Below are 25595 nucleotides of genomic sequence, written 5' to 3' on the forward strand. Positions count from 1 at the left end.
CAATATAAATTGAAAGTAAATAAATATCTTTTTGTCTCTAAATTTTTACATTGCAAAGATTGAATCACGTTATTGTTCTCATGGAACCGGATACAAACGGATTTCGAGAATGCATCAGCATTCTGTTCTCTTGTCTCAACCCTTACACAATCCTCGTCAAACGCTAAATGATTACCACGTATTGCAGTGAAAGCGTATCACGATAGGCATTCGCCAAATAGACGTAATATTCAAAATTCAATTTGTTAGACAGCCTATACAAGCGAGGTATTGTTTGCTTCAAATTACTTTCCGTCCTCTTATGAAGAATACAAACTAGCCGGAAAACCGATATACAGAAACAGCTATAAAACCGATGAAATTCCAAAGAATACAATGTTTTTTGACAGAATTGATGAATAATCTAATTAAACTGCTGTTATACTAAACTTGTAAAGCAATTAAACAGCTGTTTTTATTTAAATCAGATTTTATTTTTTAAATAAGCAAATTTAATGTACAATAATATTTTATTCGTCAAAATTAATTTAAAATTCAAGGGACAAAATATTTAGTATTTATTTATACTTTGTGAAATGCTAAGTATTTCATAATGGCAATAAAAGAATTGGCTATATACCAAATAGCGCTCGAATACAACGGATTATTTCGAAGTGAAAATTTTTGAACAATAGTACAATCTTTTTGTATCATTGGTACTATGAGATTCTAAATTGAAGGTGAAAAGAACTCTAACCTTTTTCTTCTATCAATTTACTTGCATTCTATATTTCAAACAAAATATTTTAGAACTTAAGTGTAATTTTTATATAGCTGTAATTGAGGATCAAACATTTCCGAGATATCATGAATATCGTATCTATAATATATTTGTATATTATTTAAAATCTGTAAGTTCTCGATATATGCATTTCTCTAGCGATGTAATTACAATTCTTATAGTATAGTATAGTAATAAAAATACTCGACATTATCTTCGAATAAGAATAATCTAATTGTAAGTACAGATTTCAGAATATGATTAAGCATAAGAAATTAATTTCAAGCAATTGTAGGTAATTTGTTCACGGATTAAGTCGTCATGAATTTACAAATGAAGGAATCTTCAGAATGATAATACGGAATTGTCGTTGAAGACTGACAGGTAATTTAGTTATTAATTGTCACGCTCTGTATTTCATATTCTTATGCAGTGAAAAAGTTATCCTCAATTTATTGAAAAGATATAATATTATTACATTTCCGAAAGTTGTTTATAATATGCAAAAACAAACTAAAATACCTTTAAAAAACAAACTAAAACACCTTTTAAAAACAATATTTACGATATAAATCACGCTACATTTTATTTTCTTACGTAGTGAAAAAGTTATTCTTCATGCATATTTAAAGTGGCCCTGGTGGCCTCTACAATGAGATAAGGTGTCAAACTTAAACTTTAAACTTTAAGCCGTAAAAAATTGATCGATCGAATATGAAGAGAACAATTAACTATAATTCATCAATTTCTTATTGATTAAGGCTTAAAGCTTAAGTTTTACACTTTAAAATCTCATTAAACGTCGCTTAAAAGACATAAAAACGTCTTCTAAATATCACATGTTGCCTCGGCCGCAATTAAATAAAGAAACATATTATTACATTTTCGAAAAATTATAAAACACAGATACAAATTAAAACATCCTTTAAAAACGATATGTATGATATAAAACTTATTCGCGCATAAATATTGTACTATATATCGTTGAAAAATACATTTTATGCACATACTGTATGTCAGTATGTCTCACATAATTTCTTCTCGCATATATAAATCACAAAAATCACGAGACGTGTCTTGCCAAAATACAATAAAGGTCCGCAAAATGTCGATATTCCATTCTGGATGTGTCCACGTGTAATTTACATTCAGCACGCGGTCGAACAATAAATCACCAAACGCGACTGGGAAGAGTCGCGTGGTAAACACCTGATAACGCACTTTCCATAACATGCAATATCATAGAAAATAGTAAACTTGCTGGATTTGTACGCTATAGAACGTTAATTGACGATATCCCGCGTTAAACATTATAAATCGCATTTCAACCTAGTGAATAAATGGGCTTAATTGCATTTCTATACAATAGCCTGTGACAGATATCACCGTTGTCAATAGCCATACGCTAATCTCATTCCTGAAAAAACGTATCATGTGTCATCTGTCTTTTATGCTGCAACGATCATTATTAAATGCAGCATGATTTTTTTTGGTAATAATAAAATTATTACGATCACTTTAGGAATATTTCAATTGTTCGAAAATGACGAGCATTATAAAATGACTGATTTTATTTTTTAATATATACAGCAATCAATTATTATTTATACATAACGTTTATTCTAAGCCTTTCAACGAATTAAGTGTAATTATTCAATCCCAATGAAAAATTTTCTCTTATTTAACTAAATCGATTTAGAAACTCTATATAGCTTATATACGTTTTATATCATATAATAATTATTACATATATTTTTAAAAAACTATACATCATATTCATTTTTCTTTTAAATCAAGAAATAAATATTTTCTGGTTAGGTATTTTACTGACATGATTTATAACTTAACGTGCTACGTAATTCATAAAAAATATTTGAAGAAACAGGAATATAAAATGCATAATGTAAAAAAATAAGTTGATTTTTATGGAAATTATAAATCATTTAAAATAAGTTCTATTACTATACCTTCGAATCGAGAAACAGAGAAGTTTAGATTATTTCGCAGTTCAATAGGTCTCTCTATATTATAGCCCCTAATAAAAAGATAAACGATAAACAATTGCACTTTATATTTTACAGAGCGTTGAAATCTGTTGGTATAGCTCAAACAATGTTTATTTTATCGATCTTTGCCGCAGATACAATTTCCTTTATAAATTCCAAAATGCAACGGAGGTAGAAAGCGAGCAAAGTTATCAAAGAATCTTTGGTAGCGTTCTTTGGAAGTAGAAATTCAATGGAACAGAAAGACCACGATAAAAGAAAAAAAGCAAAAGAAGTACAGGAAGTATTAAAAAAAAACTGAAGAAGAAAAATTTACTGAGTGATCTTATAAACTAATCAATTAAATTCCGAGTAACTAATTTCTCGCATGTATCGCTTCTTATTATTTTTTCATCTTTAAGAAGAGTAAAATAAAAAAATTACCGATGTTTGCTTAATACTTGCAGCTTTATTTTATTAAAATTAAAATTAGCAATATTTTCGTAATTAACATTATGACTTATATTAATTATTATCCCTAGCATACGATCACGAATATGTATGCTTTATTATTATCAATGCATGCATATGATTTTAATAAATAAATAACTCTTTTAACTGAAAGAACTAAAAACTTCTGATTAATTTTATTATGTTAAATATGCCTTTAAGCTTCATAGATGTGCTATAATAATACTTATAATGTAATAATAAATAAAATATATAGGTAGACATGGAATTTCGACATATTTTTAGGACTTGAGTATATCAATAATGAGAGATTGCATAACTAGCAAATACATTAATATTGCGAACATCGTGAATTTCGTAATTTATGAATTTTCATGTGATGAAGATTTAAATCTGTAAAATTTGCTTGCCATAAAAAAAACTATGTAATTTCCTGACGGCTACAAGGTATGTAATTTCTACTTATTTTATGTTTCCGGAGTTGAATTATAAGGTTACAAGATCCGCAGCTATAAAAAATAATAATGCTGTAAATTATAGGAAAAAAAGGAATGATATGTTAAAAGTAACATTTTGATGAAAAATTGAAAGAACTGATGAATTCAGCACGAGATAAAATATTTAAAGCTATAATCCTTTCTAAAAAAAAATGTTATCCGGAATATTTTATGTAAAGTTTTTCACTTTTTTTTAACTTTTAAAAAATTATGAGTAATAGAAGCTTAGAAAAGCATTTTGTTTGTCAATAAATCTCGATATAATATATAAAATATATAAGATTATGCACATATGAATAAAAAATCAAAGCAATTCTTCAAGCCTATTAATATTTCTTGTGAATTTATATAATTTCCAATTCAAGCAAAGTGTGCGATTATTTGTTGGTCTTGAAACACAGTCCTAACCAAAGTTGAAATAATAATATTACAAATTAAATTAACAAGCAATTTAATATTATTAATGCAAATATAATATAATGCATCGTAGAAAGATATCAATAATTTGATGTTAATTAGTACTTTAAAGCTGTAAATAATGTATTGCAAAAAACATTATCTATAAAATTATGATTGTATAATTAAATGTTAATTTTTAAACCATTGTTCAAATGTAAAATTCAGCTTCATAACAAAGTTAAGACAATTTTTCGATCATGCTGTTTTCACCATTTTTATCATTTCTAGATGCATTCAATACTCAATAATCTTCTATTGTCTTACGCATATTATGAATGGCAAACGTGACAACATTGAAACAAAAAGAACATCTACAAAAAAAATGTCATAGCTTCATTAAAAAAAATAGCAATGTAAAAAAATTACTATTGTTTAATTACCTGTAACAAATAATTTATAAAAATGATAAGGACGACGATTTGGGACAATATCTGTTACTGGAGCCAGTAAAATTTTTTCATTGTTTTTTTCTAATTTAAAAAAACAAAGCGAGACTGAGTATTTCACATATTAATATACTGCAAATAAATGCTAATTATCACCTTCGTGAACTATTCAAATGACCACAAAAAAGTATTTTGTAAAACTTTTTTGTAACTTCGACGTGTTGTACGGGCATGGATGGAAACCTATTTGAATGCCTTATGTAAACTGTTTGACTAGTTTCCAGATTCATGATCTACCGTGAAACTAACTGGTCGCGCTAAGATGCATCCACGGTATGTCCTTCCCTCCTCATTACGGACACTACGGATCGTGATCGCACTACATAAGCGCGAACGAGAGTCACGGGCCTCTTCACTAGTAACCGCAAATTACGTTAGTAAACGAAATTCCCTCGCGGACGGGAAGTCTCTCTCGCGCGCCGGAACTTCTACGCGACTGCGTTCTTCAAGTCCTTTTTTGCTTCGAGCCTGGCCGACTGCGGAAGATAAATCTTTGTTTAAAGTTTTCGGTGCACTGCTCCAGGAAAACGTTGCGCAGGTATTTTAAATGTTACTCTAACTGGCTTTACATCGCAGAGAAAAAATTATCTCAGTCTACTTTCTCCTCTTCAGTTTTCTTTCATGCTGATATTCTTCCTAAAGAAGAAATTCCTTATAAAAGCGAGCATTTAATAAATCTTTCGATTACGTTAATATTAAAATTCGATTCCCATAAATATTTAAATAGAATTCTAGCCTATCAATTATTAATGTGTAAATCTTCGTCTTTTCAGGATATACATATATAACATTTTTTAATTATCTTATATCAAAAATAATTTGAAGTACAAAGTTAAAATTTTAGTAATATATTCTGCAATAGTAGTATATTTTAAAAACATTATTTTCATAAATAGTACTTGACTCATAATATACGTTAAGGATTAATGTTCTGTAAATTAATATATAAACTAAAATATATATTATTTGTTCATACTAAACATGATTGAAACAAATAAAACGGAACAAACAACTTATTTTTCTAGTTAATACAAAACGTATTATTACAAAACGAAAAATCCAACAGTAACAAAAGTTCACACTTGATAAAAATATCAACAAAAATCTTTTATTCCACTATAATTAGCCTATAAATAAAACATAATTGCAACACGAAATGATCGTTTCTAGATTATATAGGCATTGATTTGTATAATGTAGCTTTAAAATGAAAATTAATTATAATTTCGGTAATTCCGAATTCTCTTGTGAATATTATACAGCAACAAAGGGGAGACAATAATCGACGTGTCATTTCATTTCAATGCGCGATATTATTTATAATATTGTCGCTTGACTTTTATCATTTTATTTTCATTTCACCTCCCATACCTTCCAACTATTATAAATTAATTAAATGATTTAGTTAAACGAAATTAGAGTAATATATACGTTTGCACACAGTCGAGAATATCTGTTTAATACATTTGCATCTGATGCAAATGTATTAATCTGATAACTTATTAATTTGTTTCCAAATGTTGCAACGCTAATAAATGTGCTCTTAAATTATTCGAAAAGAAGTTTCGGAACTCAATTCGACCTTATAAGCCAATCGATTGTAGGTCACGACATTAAGACGGAATTTACTCATCGCCGAGTTTGCACGGCGAGCTGTACACCGACGACGTTTGTGCAAAGGAAATACGACGCGAGAACAGGAAGGAACTCCACTTTCGAAAATTACTCGTGGCTCGCAAGAATTGTTTACTTGAATTGTTTACGCTCCGGATTGGTACCTGTGTCGAATGTCTGTGTGTAAATGCACAGGAACGCTCCCTCCTTTTTTTGTAATCAATCACGTTGAATCGCGTAAATATATATATGCAAATATCGTACAAAATCTCATCGAGGTTCTTATAAATCTGAGGTATTCTAGAAACGATTAAATCTTATGCAAATTTATAATTTCCATTTCGAAGTCAACTCGCTCATCACTTGCAAGATAATAATAATGTACATATGTCAATTATAAAAATAATTATTATTTTATTTTTAATTTTTTGTATACATATGCATAATACAAATTTATATATATTTATATAAATTTATATAATACCATGCTTTTTTGTGTACACACATATATTAATAGAGACATAATGTATCTGTTTTCACTGATACATTTTGATGTCTTAGCCACTCACAGTTATCGCTGCTCAATAAAGAGAACAATAAGTACGGCTTGGATGTTACACAAAATAGTTTTACCACCCTTTAGAAACTTCGTCGGTCGTTTATCCCTTCGGCCTTTCGAAACTTCGTATCGGGTCGCCAGCGAAACGCGGATCCAAAAGAAAAGTACATGGACTACGCGAACTAATGGTAGGATCCGACTTGACTCGAGAAGATTAAACGGAGACCGAAAGAGAGTCGGAAGTAGAACGAGAGTGGAAGCCCGCCCGCAAAGTGAAACAAATCGCCGCGAAGAAGGCCAGACGTGCCAACATAGCCGTTGATTTTTCCTCTAATGCCGCCATAAAAGGGACAGAGTCCTCACTAACTTTTTTTAACTTGACCTCACCGCTCTCTCCATCCGGCTTGTTATTTCAAAGAGAAGGTTATTTCTTTTACCGCAAGAATCGCAGATAAATATTTTCAAAGTCATTTATTATTATATAATATATTTTTTTTTCTCCGATATGTTCATATATTCGATTAAATTGTTAATCTTAATCACAGGTACATTATATCATATTAAAACTATGTTAAGTGCTTCTATCAAATTTGCATTAAATCGTATAAAGAAATAGAAACCGCCGATGTTGTATAATTAGAACGTTTGAGTATTTTTTGAAGAAATTTGAATTTGTACGAACTTGACTTTTTTCTTTCTAGGAATTTTAAATACGCTGGCAATTTTATAATGATTATTATATAATTCACGCTCTTTCATTTGTGTTTACTTATTGTCGTAAAAATACTTCGTTATTACCTCAACGTTTTTCTCGGGAGTATAATAAAATATTTATTGTAACGCAAATTAACTAGAATCAGGGAACCTATTATACATTCTTTATCTTTGCTTAGTAAGCGTCAGCGATTTGCTAGTCTCGTAAAACTCCTAATTACAGAATACTTTATCTTATGTTTACTGGCAGCTGGTATGGCCGGAACCTTTTCCTTCTCAGAAAGCAATTAAAAGTTTTCGGCGTGTTTTAATGTTTGTTGAAACGAATGAAAACTGTACACATTAAATTAAAGTTTGTAAAACTGGTTAGTAGAAAGACCGGCTATGTATTTTAAATTACATCGTATACCCCTTAAATCATGAAAACATGATGTATAATGGCTGTACACACTATTTAATAATTATTAATATTAAGTGACATGAAAAATAAGGTCAATTTAGTTACCTACGAGCATCGTATTGGCATTGCTAAATTAAAATTAAATGTGCGTATAATATATTATTAATAATATGCAGCAGATTGCTGTTATAACAGGCTAGAAATATTATCCAGTGTAGCGAGCGTGTGAATCGAAAACGATCAGCGAACTATGCAAATCTGCTTGCGCAACTGCGCACGGATTGCGGGCTTATTAACTGTCGAAAATATTTATATCTCCGCGAGATTTAATTTGGCACTATATGCAAAGCGCGTGTACGCCAAATGCGCACTAAAACGCACCGACATATAAAAACGGCGATTAAAATTATTTATGTTCGGCGACGTCGGCGTCCTGCGTTCTCGCGAAATTTGCATTTTATCATTCGTCGCTTTTGTTTGTAGTATTATCGCATGCTGAAAGCGTCGCGTTGATGTACTTCATTACGATTTACCGTAAATTCAACCACAGCTCTCTCCTAGCTACACCAACTACACGACAAGTAAAATCGGAGTTTCCGATATCGTAATTAATCAAAATAAACTTCCAAAATCAAATTGTTACTGTTACAAAAAGATATAAATTAATACTTCCAAAGAACAATGTCCGTTTTATAGGATTGCGTCCCTTTTTTAAATAATAGATATAAATAATAGATATAAATAATAGATATAAATATTATTATCTGTACTTTAATAAAATAAAGATAATATGTAAATTGAATTTAGATTCAGAATTTAAATAAAAAAGGAAAAAAAATATTGTATAATTGCAGCATTGTTACATTTTAAAATCTCAAGAAATGTTGGAAACGTAAATTTTATGAACAATAAAAATTAATTTATTTTTTTATTTACTGTCGTTTTTACAATTCTAATTTTTTACAAATATATATAATAAGGCTCAAAAGAATCTATCAGTAAAAAATGTAAAAAAGCCCATCAGAACCTACATCAGCTATTTGGATGCACAGAAATTCTCTATTTTTCATGTGAATGTAACAAAACAAATAAAATATACATTTCAATCCTTCAATTCGGGTCCTTATCAATATAAAATATAAATCGAAATTACATAACTAACGCAAATTCCAAGTTGATAATTCCTGATAAATTAGTTCGTTCTTCTTTATCCAAATGCCTAATAATTTAGGCATCTAATTTTTACAGTTTTTTTTTAAGAATCTAATTTTTTACTACAGTTTTTAATATGTGCCAAAATAAGCATTTTACAAGATTAAGCAAATGTAGCTCATGATCAATTAATACTTGCTAAAAATATGGAGAAAATATTGATTTAAAAAATACGTAAACTAACAGTTTAAAAAATGATAGTAGCTGTCTATAAAATAGTGACTTTATATATGAACCTAACTCTGCAAGCATTAATAAGCTTCACGAAATTGGACATAGACGCCTCAACGTGTTACATCCATCTTGCAGCATGACAGCTTCCGTTCAAAGCAGATGTTCCGGTGCATTAAAAGATCTTGTACGACAGCGACGATTATTCGATGGATGGCGGAACCGGAAGTCGAAGATCTTAATCTACCTTTAATATCCTGCGTCTGAGAGAACTGCCGAGTTACGATCGCAGGTCGCCGTTCGATTCGCAAGTCAAAAGAAAACTAGGCGCTTTTGGCCGCACAACTTTCGAATGGACATCGCTCATTTTCTCACGGAGATAGCCGGAGAGAAAAGTAGCGGAGAACGAAGATTCCGGAGAGGGAATCTCGTCGAGCGGAAACGAAATGTCGATGGAGTAAAATGCTCGAGGAATTAACGAGTTTCTATAAGTTTGGGTCGCATAGCATCGAGAAGAATTGATCGTTCTTTCGACTCTGTGGCAATCCGTTTTCATCGAGTATAAAATTTTTACTTAATCTCTTCAACGCGATCGGATTTGGAGTTTGAGAGCGATATTATTTTGATTAGTTTAAATTTCGATACTGCAGATATATAAAAGTAATCTATATAGATATTTGCAATAGCAATGCTCTTTTTCATACGTAAAAATAAGTGAGAGAAGAATGATACAATTTATGGAAAAAATTACTCTACTGAGTCAGAACAGTAAAACAAAATTCAAACCTTGTAAATTATTAAAATGTACGCCATTTTATTAATTGTGTAGTATAGTAAAAATAAAACAATTTAACATTCTGAACAGATTAATAAAAAAGACATATTCCAGCATTGGGCTAAGACAACGCATTATGAAAGATAGATGAAAACTTTATGTAACAGCGACAGAAAATAATCTCGTAAGTATACCGGTTTTCTTTTAAGCAAAACTTATAGAACTTGACATTCCACCTTTTTCGGCGTTAAGATCTATGCTGTTATATAGAAGCAAATTTACGATTTATCCCCATCGCAAGCTTATTTCGAAAGCGTGGCCGAAATTCGTCTTGTCTCTTGCCTGTCTCATTTAAAGCACGGGGACGATCTAGATAGATAAAGACTGAAAAGACAGAATGATGAGAAATTAATCCGAAATATGTTGAAAAATTTACTATCATTTTAATTATCTAAAATCTTTTACCAATACATTTAAACATTGTTACACTAAAAAATGTACTAAATTTTCAGAAATATTTATTTAATATTACTAACTTAAATATTTACTAAATGTAATCATATAATTATTTTGTAAAAGAATCATTAATTTGATTTAACTTTTCTTTTGTTGGCTAAATATTTATTTGCTATAAATAATCATTTTATTAATATTATTGAAAAAATATGTATTAAAATTTAGTAAATTTTTTGCTCAATTTATAATACTATATTTAAAGTCAATCATTAATAGGATAATTCTGGTATATATACCGCACCTATCAAAAAGTTAATCTATTAAGTATTATTATTAAGTTTATTTACTATGTTTAAAATAAACAAACTATAAAACAGTAAAAACTTTATACTGTTTACTAATATAAAAAATAAATATTTCGGATTTCTAATAATTTTGAAAAAAATATTAGGAATCTGAAATATTTATTTTTATTAAAAAATAAACTTTCTGAAACCCTTGCATTTTTACTATATATCCCATAGGGGTGGGATATATGGTTACTCATAGGGGAAGAGTGGAGTATGTACGGCTCATGAAAAATTTATAAATAATGCATATAAATAAGACATAAAATGACATAATAACTTATAAAATGGGTTTATAAAGTTTTATTAAGGAATATAAATGGTAATATGTATATAAAATAATAAATAATAATTACAAGCTTCCTACATATATTACAAGTGTTATGACATGAGGTACATATTTCATATAATACGTTTATTGCGTTTAGTGCATTGAATTCAATCTGCGCACTTTGTATGCTTTGGGCATAAATCCCGCTTGCTAAAAATGCCGCATATCTCAAACAAGTGGGATATACAAGACGACAAACTAAACAAAGAATACGAAAGTAAAGCACTTATATTTTGCTATAAAACATGTTTTATTATTCCACTACACGTATGTATCACGAAATAATCACTAAGTTTTTAACACATCCTACAGTAATCATTTTATGTAGACTTTAATTAATGATAGCGCGTTACTTATTACAATGACAAATCAATTCAACTCACAATAATTTCATTAATATTAACAGTAAGAAACTGAAATCATAACACAATACTAATATAACCTAAAGGCATGTAACAGAATAGTTGCCAAAAAATTACCCACACTCTTTTTATTTTTTCTGACTTCTGCGGCGTAAATCCCAGCGTATTTACCGGAGTTACCCTATATTTATTACAATACTTAAAAATATTATTATAATTTAAATATAGGCATGGTCGACAATTTTGTTATAAGAGATATTTTAATCGTGCAAATATTGAACAAAACATTTATAATAACTCAGCTAAATTGTTTATCCTTTATATATGGTGCAAGTTAAATTGTTTATCCTTTTTATATAGTTATAAGAATTTATTTTACAAAATTACAAATATATGCATCGAAGCATATCGAGCGTGAATCTATGTAGGCTATCGTAATGCATAATACAAAAGCGAAGTTTTACTTGGACAATATAAAATGCGTTACATTAAGTGAGATCTGAACAGCTTCGAAAATACGGACTTAGAATTTTAAAGCCACTTTACGGACAGATTTTAATTCCTAAAGCGCTTTAAACTGTCCTGGAGGCTATTTAAACTTGCAAATCCGTTCATTTGAGTTAGATCCCGATAGTGCTTGTTTCCCTTTAAAAATGCTCTTCCATCCGGAATACGGGCAAGCGGTGGAGTATTGCATTCCGTTCGCCGCCGCGATTAAAGCAATTATTGATTTCGCATTCGCGTCGGCCGACACGAATTATTCGAAATATTAGCGAATTATTCGAGAAATTTGCCGCATTGATTACGCGGTTGCAGTTGAAATGTGACTGATACAATAGAATCGTAATATTACCAGTTATGTTTAAGACGGACTAATTATAATTTATTAAATCGTTTTTCTATTACTAAAATTAACAAAAACTTCAAATCATATTTTATTTATTAACTTATTGTATAATTTATTGTAATTTAAAAAGATTTATTTATCCATACATATTTTGTTACGTAACACCGCTCAAAAAATTCATTGTAAATAATTATTTTACTTTAAATTATCGTTTTGTTTTAAATCTTACTGTAGCAATATACGAAGACAAGAAAGTGATAAAAGATTTGACCACAAAAAGTTATGTGTTTATCAAATCAGTTATATAATGATATTATAGTAACGTATTTAAAAAAGACAAATTGTAAAATGTTAGTTACATCTTATTAAATACCAAAAAGGCTCTGCATTGAAAAGTTTCCATTAACTGATAAATTAAAAACCATCCTATTAACTGTCTAGAAGAATTTATTCATGGAAAGACACACGACCATTGGTGCATTCCCGAAGCGCCTTAAAACTCTATCAAAGCTAAAAGTAGCCATTTTGAATATGAATTATTATTTTTTATACTAAATAAAATGGGACACTCCAATTTTTTTTTAATATGCGTTACCAACAATTTGATAAACACAAAACTTTGTAATCAAACTTACATATGTGTATGTTTGTGCACAAGGTGACAAAAAGATATGATTTGGTTTTATTAAATTATTAGTAACGTACATTTACAAAAAGAACAGAATATAAAGTGTTAATTATATCTTATCCAGAATCAAAATATATAATAATTACATTCAAAATAGCCACTTCTAAAAAAAATTTTTTTAAAAAAACATAACTTGTGTCCCGAATGTAAATACGATGCCTATGAGATTTTGTGCTCGATATCGCAGTAATCAAATCGACCATTGCAATAGAATTAAATACGAATCGCGTAAGGGCACGATCTGGAACGTTTTGCAAAGAAAATATTATGATTTTTTTTTTGCAAAACGTTCGAGATGCCTCTGCGGAATTCATGTTTAACTCTATCGCAATGGTCGATTTGGTCGCTACGATATCCAGCACAATAAAAATCTCATAGGCATATCGTATCCATATCTGGAATATACTACGTTTTTTAAAACTCGAGATGCCATAACACTGGTATCGTCAAATGTTGCGACTGTAGAAAAATGACAGAAAAGAGGGGGAAAAAAAATACAAAAAAAGCATGATTATTTGAAAGGTCGAGAGACAAGAACTTAGACATATATCTACATCTACATACCTATCATGTCTATTCCCGTCACTCACATTTTATCTATATATGTTATAATAGTATCATAGAGACATACACACACACACACACACACACACACACACACACACACACACGTGTTCAAAAGACTATTAATTTATGTCGCTATACGATCTGCTGCCTTATTATTGTATTAAACTTGCCGCTAATAGAATAATACCCAAGTTTTTCCATTGGTATACTTTTCCAATCTGAAATTAATATGCTTTTATCAGAAAAGCAACCAGAGAAAATTAGAATTGGGAAGTAACACGTTACATGTAACTCCACTACCAATATCGTTGCTTTTTCGATAACGATTGTTACATTTTTACAGTAATAGGAACAAACAACCATTACTTTTATTGTCAATCCCCTATTATCTTTATACCTATTCAACAGATCGCATTGTTTTTTGGACGGAAATATTTTATTTAAATAAAAATTTAAATGCTGAAAAATATTTTTGTACTTTATATCTTAAGCTGGATTCCAATAATCACTGCCAATGCTAAACATCTAGATATGTATATGTAACGTAAGCTATAAATTTTTAATATTAGCAGTAAATAGTGAAATGCGCTTTTAATAATAGCATTAATGTTTATCACGTTTAGTAAAAATTGTTAATAAAATTTGGGTTTGTAAATTAAAAACTAAGTTTTTAAAGATAAGTATATTTAATATTAAAAAATAAAGATATTAATATCAAAAATTGTAAACAATTTATTAATAGATAAATTCAATATAAAAAACAGCTTACTGTATGAAGATTAGTTTTAATATTAATTGCCATAATTAATATTAATTGTTAAATAATTTTTAAGTCTAACTTTTAAGTCTTTTTAGCATTACTAAAAAGTAAAAAAATAATGAATGAGTTATTTTCTAAGTAACGGTAATGATAACGGTAATGATAAAAGTTCTCAAGCTTGAAGAAATTGCAATCTGCTAGTAGTAAGGAATAGCAAGAATAATTTTTATATTTGCACATTTCTTGCTGGCAAAACGCCGTTCTTTTAAATGTTTTAAATAAAATAAGAAAACAGAGAATATATACATGCACATTTCAAGAAAAATACGTGTAGTTCGAAAGATTCAAAAGATAATATACGGAGCATAAATATGTATATCGCCTTCATGCAACAGAATTTAAAAAGTCGATAAGAACTTAAGAAAAACACTGTATTGAGTTAATTTAATGCGAGAGAGATCACTTTTTTTTCGAAAAATATTAATTATACAGAACGTTATATAGAAATCAAACTGTCTGCAAAGTCTCATTAATCGAAGGGAAGTTAATGATTTATGTTTAATACAAATTTCCTTAGAGAATACTCAAGTTTTACTGCTGCGGGAAAATGCACGAACAGGTATTTTTTATAACTCCGCTACAATATTTTTCATTGCTTCGGCTGGATCCGTTTCACGGAATAACAATATATTCTGATGTTATCGTGAGAGGAGAGAAAAAAGTGAGAAAAAGGGAAAGAATTCCAACACTCGGATCTCTATGCATCTTAATTTAATTTTCACCTGTACCAATGCCTTTCGGGTATGCGATCTATAGGGAAATAGTTCCTCTTGTACTATCTTCCTTTCCCTTTTTACCCGCGGGCCAATCACTTACTTACGAACACATACGATTCCTCTTTCGATCTTGTTTATACTTAATCTTTTATTACATTTTTTATCAGTCATGTAATACCATAAAAATAATTTGCTATGTAGTTAGAAAACACAGAAAATATAGAAGATATTAAATAATAAAATAAAAAAATAATAAAACATAAAATAATAAAAAATTATTTATATAAGAACATAAATGGATTTTATCTTTCCAGAAACAAATTAACGAAAATATTTGAGGCTTTATTTTCTGCTGTAATATGCAGTTAGAAACACATCTTTACGCAAAAAAATAAAAAATTATTAGTATTATATTACTATATTTTTATTATTTATATATCCTAATTTTTGTAGTATTATATCTTGATAATTAATTTTTATAAAATTATGTATGTACATATACCACATTATGATATCTATGCAATATACATATAATTATAAAAAGAAATACGAAAAATAAATTATTAAAAATTGAATTTCTTCCATAAAATCTCTATTATATGCTCAACTGCTTTCTTCAACAGAGCAATGAAATACAGAGCCATTTTGCATAAAAGTCCCTCATAAACCGTAAGTGGACACTGTCCCACATAACATCCCTTAATACGATCAACTGCGTATAATAAAAGACACTGTTAGATGAGGTTAGACACCGACAATATGGGTTATCTAACTCTGAGTTGGCGACTTGTTGTCTCTTTCTGGATTATAGTGCTTTCTACAACATCGACAGGGAAAGAAAATTTAGTTGAACTGGGTTAGCGCTAAACCACGTCACTACCATCGGCCCTTAGTAGTAAATACATCCAGGATGCGGGACATGCAGTGTAACGCCGCATTGATTACAAAAGCTAAACGGAGGCTTGCACTACATCAATATAATCGATATTCAACGTATAATCGTGACTTCAACGAGCATTAATTAAAACTATTTTAATAAATTAAATTAAGAGCTTGTGTCGATATATGTATATATTCGAATTATGCAAATAGAATTATTTCGAGAAAGATGAATAGAAGTAAAAAAGATAAAAATTTAAAAAGCACATACACGAGTACGTAAAATAATTTATATCATGATATATACATACATACATGCATTATTATATTTTCATAAAAGAAAAATCGATCCAAAAATATTTTTAAAATTATAAAGATAAATATTATTGTACACAAAAATTTAAATATTTTTAATATTATACATGTACAACAAAGCATAATAAAAAATGAAATTTATTACAATCAGTTGATTTGTTAAAATAAATATTTTATAACAAAGATATTATTATTTCTCTCTATTTTAATAAACGTATTGATGACTCTGGAAAATTAAAATATACATGCTTAAGATTTTACATTTACTTCTATATTTATTATATTTATACGTACGTATCTGCATTTTTCTGCACGATAATATACTATAGCAAATGATCTTAAAAACTATCTATTTTCCACAGGGTCAGTGCGAATTGTAAGAAAATATTTTTTTTCTTTGCAGAAAAGAGCGCATCGCTCTTATTATTGCCTGATGCAAGAGTCGTGTACGTAATTTTTCTTCCACTGAATCCGTAACTTCCACGCCTGCAACATTCCGGAAATTTGAAACGCCATTTCAAGGATTTTAGCAAAGTTTCCCCAGCTTTCTATCTCTATCGGTAATCAAACATCTCAGAATCATCTCTAAAAATGTTTATTTCTTAACAAAAAATGAAAGCCAATAATTGTACATATATGTAGTAGTAAAAAATACAGAAAAGCCCATCAGAGCCTACATACATTGATCAGCGATGTGATTCTACTTTTCGACGCAATGTATATGACTCCGGTTTTACTTTATGTAAGTTTTTATATTATTATTGTATAAGTTAATATTTTTGATAATCATTTAGCTATTCATTACATAGCTAATTTGGCACTTGGATAAAGAAGAACGAGCTAAATTGTCAGGAATCACTATCTTGGAATTTGCGTTACTTATGTAATTTAGATTTATATTTTTTATTGATAAGGACCCAAATTGAAGAGTCGAAACGTTTATATTCGTTTTGTTACATTCGCACGAGAATAAAAAGTTTTCTATGCATCCGAACAGCTGATGTAGGCTCTGATAAGCTTTTTTATATTTTTTACTGATAGATTCTTTCGAGCCTCATTTTATATACATGTTTATTCATATATGTAGTATGTACATAAATTTAATAATACAAGAAAAACGACTCTCTTCCGATTTAGTTTGCAAAATCAGATAAAAAAAATATCTATATTGGGGAAAAAATAATAGTAAATCAAAGTTTAATAAAAAGCAAGCTTAATTGGTATTTCGTTCAATAAAAAAATGAATGATCTATTAGTTTATTATTAAATATCGATTATCTAACAACTTTTATCGTTGGCTATTTATGAACATTTATGTTAATAAGTTTTTACATAATTCTTATGTGATTTTATATACTCGTATGTCACCATTAAAATATAAATTAATCGAGAATACTCTATCTGGTCTCTTGGAAAAATTTAATATCATAAAATTTTTTGCATATTTTAAAGCATTATAGAAATATATAAAAATTGAGCATTATAACGTAACATTTTTATATTTCAACAATTTTGCAATTACCTATACACATACAAAAATTACATACATATCACGAATGCATTCGCATTAAACGGATCTACCGATGGCTAATGCAATCTAAGTCTTCTTAATTTATATTAATTATTTTCATATATTTAGATTAATTGACATAAACAAGCAAAATTTATTTTTTAATTTATCATATTTTATTATGTACATTTGTCCATTTTTAAAAAATATTTTGGTGTAAATAATTAATATAACTTTAATAATATCAAATATAACTTTTATAGTAGCTATTAATATTAGATTATTATACTGTTATTAATATGATTAATATTAATTATATATTATAATATACTTTTTAGCCTGTATTGTAATATAATTATTAATATAATGGCATATTATTTTTAATTTTTGATTGATATTAAGTAAATAAATACTTATTAGACAATAGTATAAATTAAACTTACTAAAATAATTAACTTAATTTTTTTGCGAAAGGGGATTAAGAGTCTTAACTTTTAATAGGCGCTTACCTACATATACTTAAAACACATACAGTTGTTTTACATGGTTAACGCGATAGATAAGATAAGCTTACGAAATTGTAGTTGCAAGCGATAAAGGCCTTCGAACAATGACAATCCGTCAATCGCACGCGTTATCGTTGCCACTAGCCAGCTCGGGCAGATAATACTACGACGCAGGTAAAAACATGTCATACCGTCCGTCATTTGCAGCATTGACAACGAAAATGTTTCCGCGGGATCTGCTGCTGATACTGCTGCTCACCTGCATCCTTTACAGACACAGCTATGCACAAGAAATGAAGGTATATATATTTGTCAAATCCAAATGTTCTATCTTGTAAAATTTGCTATCGCTCGACATTATCATTTTTTCCATTAAATCTCACGAATTATATAAATCTCACGAATTGTATAACTTTAATCTGTAATTTTTATAATAAATTTTAATATTTCTCTCAATCCAATGAGTAAAATATTTAAAACAGACGCGTAAAACAATTTTAAGATATCTTTCAAAGTCCTTTATAAAATATCTTAAAGATATTTACTTAAAGAACTCTTAAAGTTATTTTAAAGTTGTCTTATATGCCAATTTTAGATATTCTGATCAATTTTATGTTAAAAAACGTAAAATATGCATTTTAATCAATTCTCCCAATTTTAAATTTAATATAATATAATTTGTATTATATAATATAATTTTTTTCTATGTGCACACACACACATATAATGAATCATTTATAAAATAATACAAAGTACATTGGAAAAGTGATATTGTTTCAACAACATTATTTTAAAAATAATCTCTTGTTGATTTAACAACAGTATTAATAAAATAAATAAAAATAAATAAAATTTTATTAAAATAAGAGCATAAGTATTTATGTTATTAATAGTGTTATTAAATTAACAAAAATTATTTTCAATTAAAATAATGCTATTGATACAACATCATTTTTTTTTCGCGTATCTTTTAATTTATTGTGTTGTAGAAAAATTAAATAATTTCGCATACTCTGTATTTATATTACATACCCAGTCAAATGTTTTTATGAAAAAAAAGATTGTGTTGTTAGAAATGAAAATTTACAAAATTAGAAACTTTACTGGATACTTAATTAAATTCACGTAAAGATAGTAACTCAATAAAAATAACGGTATTGAAATTGGAGTTATCTCACCTAAGCTTTCAGCATTAAGCGTGATTAGAGTAAAAGTTGACACAATTTCGTTGACTGCATAAATATATTGTCTTAGTAACCGAGGCAGGTTGTAAAATTTAGTAGCAAACGTGGCGCTAAGTCATCGCTGTAAGTGCGCGCGTTTGTCGCGCGATTAACCCGTTCATCCGTGGTCGATACTGCATTTTTAGGTCAAATAATGATAACGAGCCAAGTTAAACAATAAGCTATTCCTTGGAAAAGCAACGTTGGCGAAAGTTTTAATGAGGATCGAAAGACAAGTTGTCCGCGCCGCTCGATTTCCCGTCTGACACGGACAGCCTCGGTCAACCAGATACACTGCAAATTTCGAACGCCAATTACGTATACTAAATAGGCACGTAAATTAAAATGGAAGTGAATAAAACAATCACGATACAATTGTAAAAGTTTAGATTTGGCTATTTCGCGCTCAATGCGATATATATCGTTAATATTAACCTTTTCTAAAGATTTTATACGTAACTGTGTTTACTAAAGTAAAATAGGTTTTAATTTTACTGTGTGCCTTCAAGATTTTAGTTCATTAATAAAAGTGTGTATTTTAGATATACAATAGATAGAGAGAAATATTTGTACATTTTATCTTTAATAGGGTAATATAAATATCTTTATCTGCATTGTGCATATAAATTTGAAATATGCAATTTTGTCAATTACAATTTAATCAATAAAACAAGTTTTATAATCTTCTATGCTACATATTTTTACGTGTATAATAGTAAAACGTTAATGATAAAATTTTCTTATTTATATATGCAAGTACACTTACGAGATGCAAATATAGTCTGCAATTATTTCATCCTACGTTTATACTGCCGATTTTCTACTGTAGTGATTATCTGCCACGATAATAACTGTTTTATAAAAGTAAAATAAACATTGAAAATTTCTGGTTAATCATGCACTTTCTGAAAAAGAGAGAAAACGCCGGTTATATTCCGATAACGCTGTGCAAGTAATCTGAAATATATCAATGTTTACTGAACTGCAAGCGATAATTCTGTCATATCTTGACAAAATATAATAGGCTGTGTTTTGCAAAATACATTTCAAGCGCACTTTGATAAAATAGTACATTTTACCTTGAAAAGATAACATCAAGAATTTATGATTAACAAAAATAGAAAAAAATCACTTGCGACAAAAAATTGCAAAGACAAAAACCATGTTATTATAGAGTACTAAAATATATGAGCACCATGTACATTAGGTCAATTTCAAAGTTGAGTAGTTACTTCGTTTTGTTGCCATAAATCAAGTAAATTAATATATATTAGTATCGCAGTTAGTATTTATCGAAACGCAGCGTGAAAGTAAAAACTGTAATTAAGGGAATTAAAATATCAATCTCTGGGAAGAATGCGGAGCGATTGCTTGGAGAAAATTGACCTAAAGGATTCGCTTTGAAATGAGTTAATCGTTCTCCGAGTAATTCAATAAAAAATACATTTAATTCCTTAGCGCAAATCTTTGATCGTCGATTATGGTATCGCGGTTACATCTCAACGAGATGTCGAGTACCAACGTAATGAGTACTTCGTATTCTCATCTTTCATCTCGTTTGTAATACTCACGAGATAGCTTCTCACCCTTTCTACCAGCAGTCTTTTTCTCTATAACTTGAAAGGCTTGCGGGACAAGCGACCATTTAGAGATCTTGGTAGAAAGATTTAACCTTTCTATCCTTTAATTAAATCGCCGTTGACTTTTCGGAATATCAGACTAAGAAAATGGAGATTTATAATAAATTTTCTACAGTTACATGTTAATGTCTACAATAATGTTGAATTCTAATCTTTAATTTTTCGTAAATTCCCATATTTTGTAACAAAAATTTCCCTATTTTATGTGATTTGCCAATTTTCCTATCTTCAGTTAAGCAAAACAATAGATAAGCCTCACGATGTAACCGCATTTCATGACGAAAGCGTGGAAAGAAAATAAAGGAAAGGGTAGAGAAGGAATCGCGCTTGAGAGAATACGCGTCCAAAACTGGATTATAAAGTTTCGTTGTGTTATCACTACTTTAAAGGATTAACGCCTTCTTGCAAAACGTGCGTTGGGAATTCCAATCAGTCGCGCTAGTTTGCACAAAATCGATACAGTATCGAGTAAAGAGAAGAGCTAATCAGTTGCGCGAAATATAATATACGCATGTTATTTTTATTTATTGCTCCGATTCAGAAAAAATTTTTCTCGCTCTAAAACTTTTTGTTTTCTAAAGAAAAATTTATGTTTTATATTATATATAATGTTTTAACTCGCAACTTTTATTTTTATAAGTGATTTTTATAGAAGATTATATATTCAAGAAATTTGGATACAATTTTTACCAATAATTAAAAAATTAATATATTTGTGTGCAAATTTAGATATTTGTGCATATTTCGTTACTTTTAATACTTTCTTTTTTATATTTATTTGTTATATACATACATATATTATTTTTCTTTATTACAGAATAACACTTCATTGGATGATCGGGCATTAGACGATTGGGTAATCGTATCGACTATTATGGTTTGCTCTATGTTCTCCGTTCTATTTATTCTAATCCCTACGTTGTTGTACTAGTAAATATCTTTTTTTTATATATCAAAAAAATATATGTATACATCACAAAATCACTTTTGCATAAAATATTTTCTATTATCACATTATACATAATCACACTGTTTGAAGTAAATTAAATGTCCATTGTCTTAATTTTGATTAAAAATATGCCACACATTGAAATATAATGTATAGAAAATATTCATATTTTAATTTCTTTAAATAAATTTTTAAACTAATAGTTTAATTTGTGGTAATACTACGGAATATATATATATAATTAATCATACTTTAATAAATATATAATTTAAAGACTCGATTTAAAATTATCAAAATAACATAGTTTTTTAAATTCAGAAATAATAAAATAATTTTATCATAATTATTTATAGTTATTAAACTATTATTTAAGCAGTAAAAATTAAGACTCATTTTAGCTTTTTTCGATAACTCAATAAAATGTTAATATATTTTTTCATTCAAGTATCAATTAATTAATTTATTTGTTTTATAAAATGTTACCGATATATTGGGTCGGGGAAAAAATTTCTTCGTATTTTTTAATTCAAAATTGTATATACAATATTTTCATCAAAAATAAACAAAATTTAAATGTAAAAAAAAGTTTTAAAGCTTGAAATCTCTACTTATAAAGGGTTACCATATTTTTTGAGTTTCTGTAAGTTTGGTAATTTTTACATTTAAAAAACTATAAGCTGAAAAAGATGCTTTGGGGGTCTCTCACATGTTCAAAAAAAATTTACAAAAATTTTCGACTACCTATCGTGAAAGCTTGAAACTACAAAATCATTTTTTTTTAATGTTCCTATGATTTTTTGTTTACTGAGTTATTCGCGAATTAAGTATAGGAGCATTCTAACTTTGTAATTGCTCATAATTCCGATAAAAATCATCATACCGCAATTTTAAAAACAGATTCTTAAAGCTGAAACTTTGCTCTAGCAAATAATATAATTGTAACGAAAATTTCGCAATAAATGAAAAATTAAAAAAAAAAATTTTTTTTAATACGAAGAAAGTTTTTTCCCGACCTAATATATATAATATTATAATTACATTTTTTAAATTTATAGATATAAATTTATAGATATAATTAAAAAATATTTTTTCATTGATTCCATTAACATTATATATGTGCCTTATGATCAAGTAATATGCGTACACGTTGCAATCGCGTGTAAAGAGTTTTGTTAAGCACTTAGCACTCTCCTACCATGAAATGATCCTTATGCATCAAGAAACTCGAGCACACTAAGAAGCTATTTATTTACATGAGCATTAGTAACCTATGTAGAGTTAGTTGCGTCATTTAAATCTTAACTTGTGAATATATTACGTATCTAAATTATTATTATACAATCATTAAAAGTTATAAAACCGTAATTTGTTGTTAATGTTTTTTAAAAAATATTATTCTGTAGTATTTTTAGTTTTGCAATCTTTCTAAAAATTTCAATTCTAAAATATAAAATATATTGACGCGTGCACACATATTTACTGTATAGTATTAATTTTTTAGAATATATTCATATTCCTTGAATCTCTTCATTTCGACCAAGAATACACCATATAACATTTTAATAAAGACACATGTAACGTCAATCTATTGCTATAATAAAAGTTTTTGTTTGTACAGCAGGTACTGTTCTAAAGAAGCAGAGTTTGCTCAATAATGGTCAACAGCATCTAATTGAAATATCGTCGTGCGTTAGTATTAATCGCTGATTTTGTTGTAAACTAAAATTATAATTTAGAGTTCGTTATTAATTAGATATAAGTATTTGATCAAATAAAGATAAAAAAATATATGCGACCAAAAAATGGCCAAACGCTGCTTTTAATTTGTAAATGTGCACTCAATAAACCTATGAGAATCAACAGCAGTGCATTGACGCGGACTAATATGTATTCGATAATTAATTCGTCAATTCAGTTTTGTAACCTGCTGTTAACGAGATCCTGCTAGTAGCTTGTCGTGCGTTAAATTCTGAATCGATCAAATATGAAATATGACTATGTTTTTTGTAAATGTAACTCATGTTCATCGCATTGTATTTATTTTTAGTATATACGCAATATGTTGCCAATTTGTTAGCTATGTACTTTTACAATGTTTAATATATTTATTGTTAATATATTTAAATATGTATTTTATTACACACAAGGATAAATTACTACAGTTACAAAAAAAATACAATAATTGTATAAATTTCTTTTACAAATGTTAAAATTTTATTTAAATAAATTTTTTGCAAATAAAAGTATATAATTTAAATTAAATAATGCGAATTATTTAAAAATATTGAAAATGTAAGAACAATAACAATTTTATAATTCATTTTTTAGATATCTGACAATTAATCTTAAAAAGGCATACAATTCTATTTCTAATTTAAATTATTATAATAAAATTATAAAAATAAGCTTAAAAGTCTTTACGCAAAATAAATCATGAATTTACAATTATTCTCTTTTTTTCACATAAATTCTTCAATGTTAAATATATTTCTTATTTATAATAAATAATTTTAAAAATCATATTTATTTTTTTTTTACATGATGTTAAATATAATAATTTAGTCTTTATACAATATTCATTTTAGCATAATTTAAGCTTTACAATCATACATATTAAATATCTTTTGCAGTAAGAGTCGAATTAAAATCATAATTGTTTTACAAATTCTGTTCTATGTAGATATTGTGTGCTATATAACTGTAAAAGATTCATGTTACTACATCGGTGTGCATACAAAAGCAATCGAAACGAACAAACCGCCGTGTCGTATCAACCAAAATACAATCGGTGATAAAGTTTCTCAATGTATCAGAGAACGTCGAAATGGTTGCGTTTCAAATATTCACTGAAATAAATTTTGAATCAGAGGCCAAATAAAAGTTTTAATTACAACTGCATTCATGTGTAACGTAGTCCGCTTATCAAATAACCGTTTATCAAATTTCTAATATTTGGAATATTAGAAATTTTTTGTAAAAATTCTATTTTTTTAATCAAAAAGTAATTAAAATTTCGATAATTCCAATTTTTTAGCTTTCTCTAGTATTTTAATTATTAAATCTTTAATATTTTTATTTCTCTGATCATCTCCAAATTTTTAACAGATAATGTCTACATAATATTTACGTAGTATCCAGAATTCAATATCTGTAATATAATAATTTAGATAATTTTCATAATTTTTTAAACATTATTCAGCACCTTAGTCGCTTTATCATTTTAAAATTTTTTCACTTCTTTCACTCCTTTTAAAAATTTTTGTGGCATATCGGTTACAAAACTCTGTTATAATGTAATAACAAGAATTCAATGATATCTACTGTGTGTGTGTCTGTGTTTGTGTGTGTGTGTGTGTGTGTGTGTGTGTGTGTGTGT

The 25595-nt window shown here is 28.1% G+C and overlaps 1 protein-coding gene across 1 annotated transcript in view; it reads left to right on the plus strand.

Moving 5' to 3' along the window:
- Window positions 1–18505: 18505 nt before the first annotated feature.
- LOC108749161 overlaps window positions 18506–25595 on the plus strand; it is a 42616-nt gene continuing 35526 nt past the window's right edge. The window contains exon 1 of the mRNA XM_018487696.1: window positions 18506–18706. Coding sequence (XP_018343198.1) covers window positions 18590–18706 — 117 coding nt within the window. The 5' untranslated portion in view covers window positions 18506–18589. The remainder of the gene's footprint in view (window positions 18707–25595) is intronic.

This window comes from Trachymyrmex septentrionalis, unplaced genomic scaffold (assembly GCF_001594115.1).
Source record: "Trachymyrmex septentrionalis isolate Tsep2-gDNA-1 unplaced genomic scaffold, Tsep1.0 scaffold27, whole genome shotgun sequence".
NCBI classification, from domain to species: Eukaryota; Metazoa; Arthropoda; class Insecta; order Hymenoptera; family Formicidae; genus Trachymyrmex; species Trachymyrmex septentrionalis.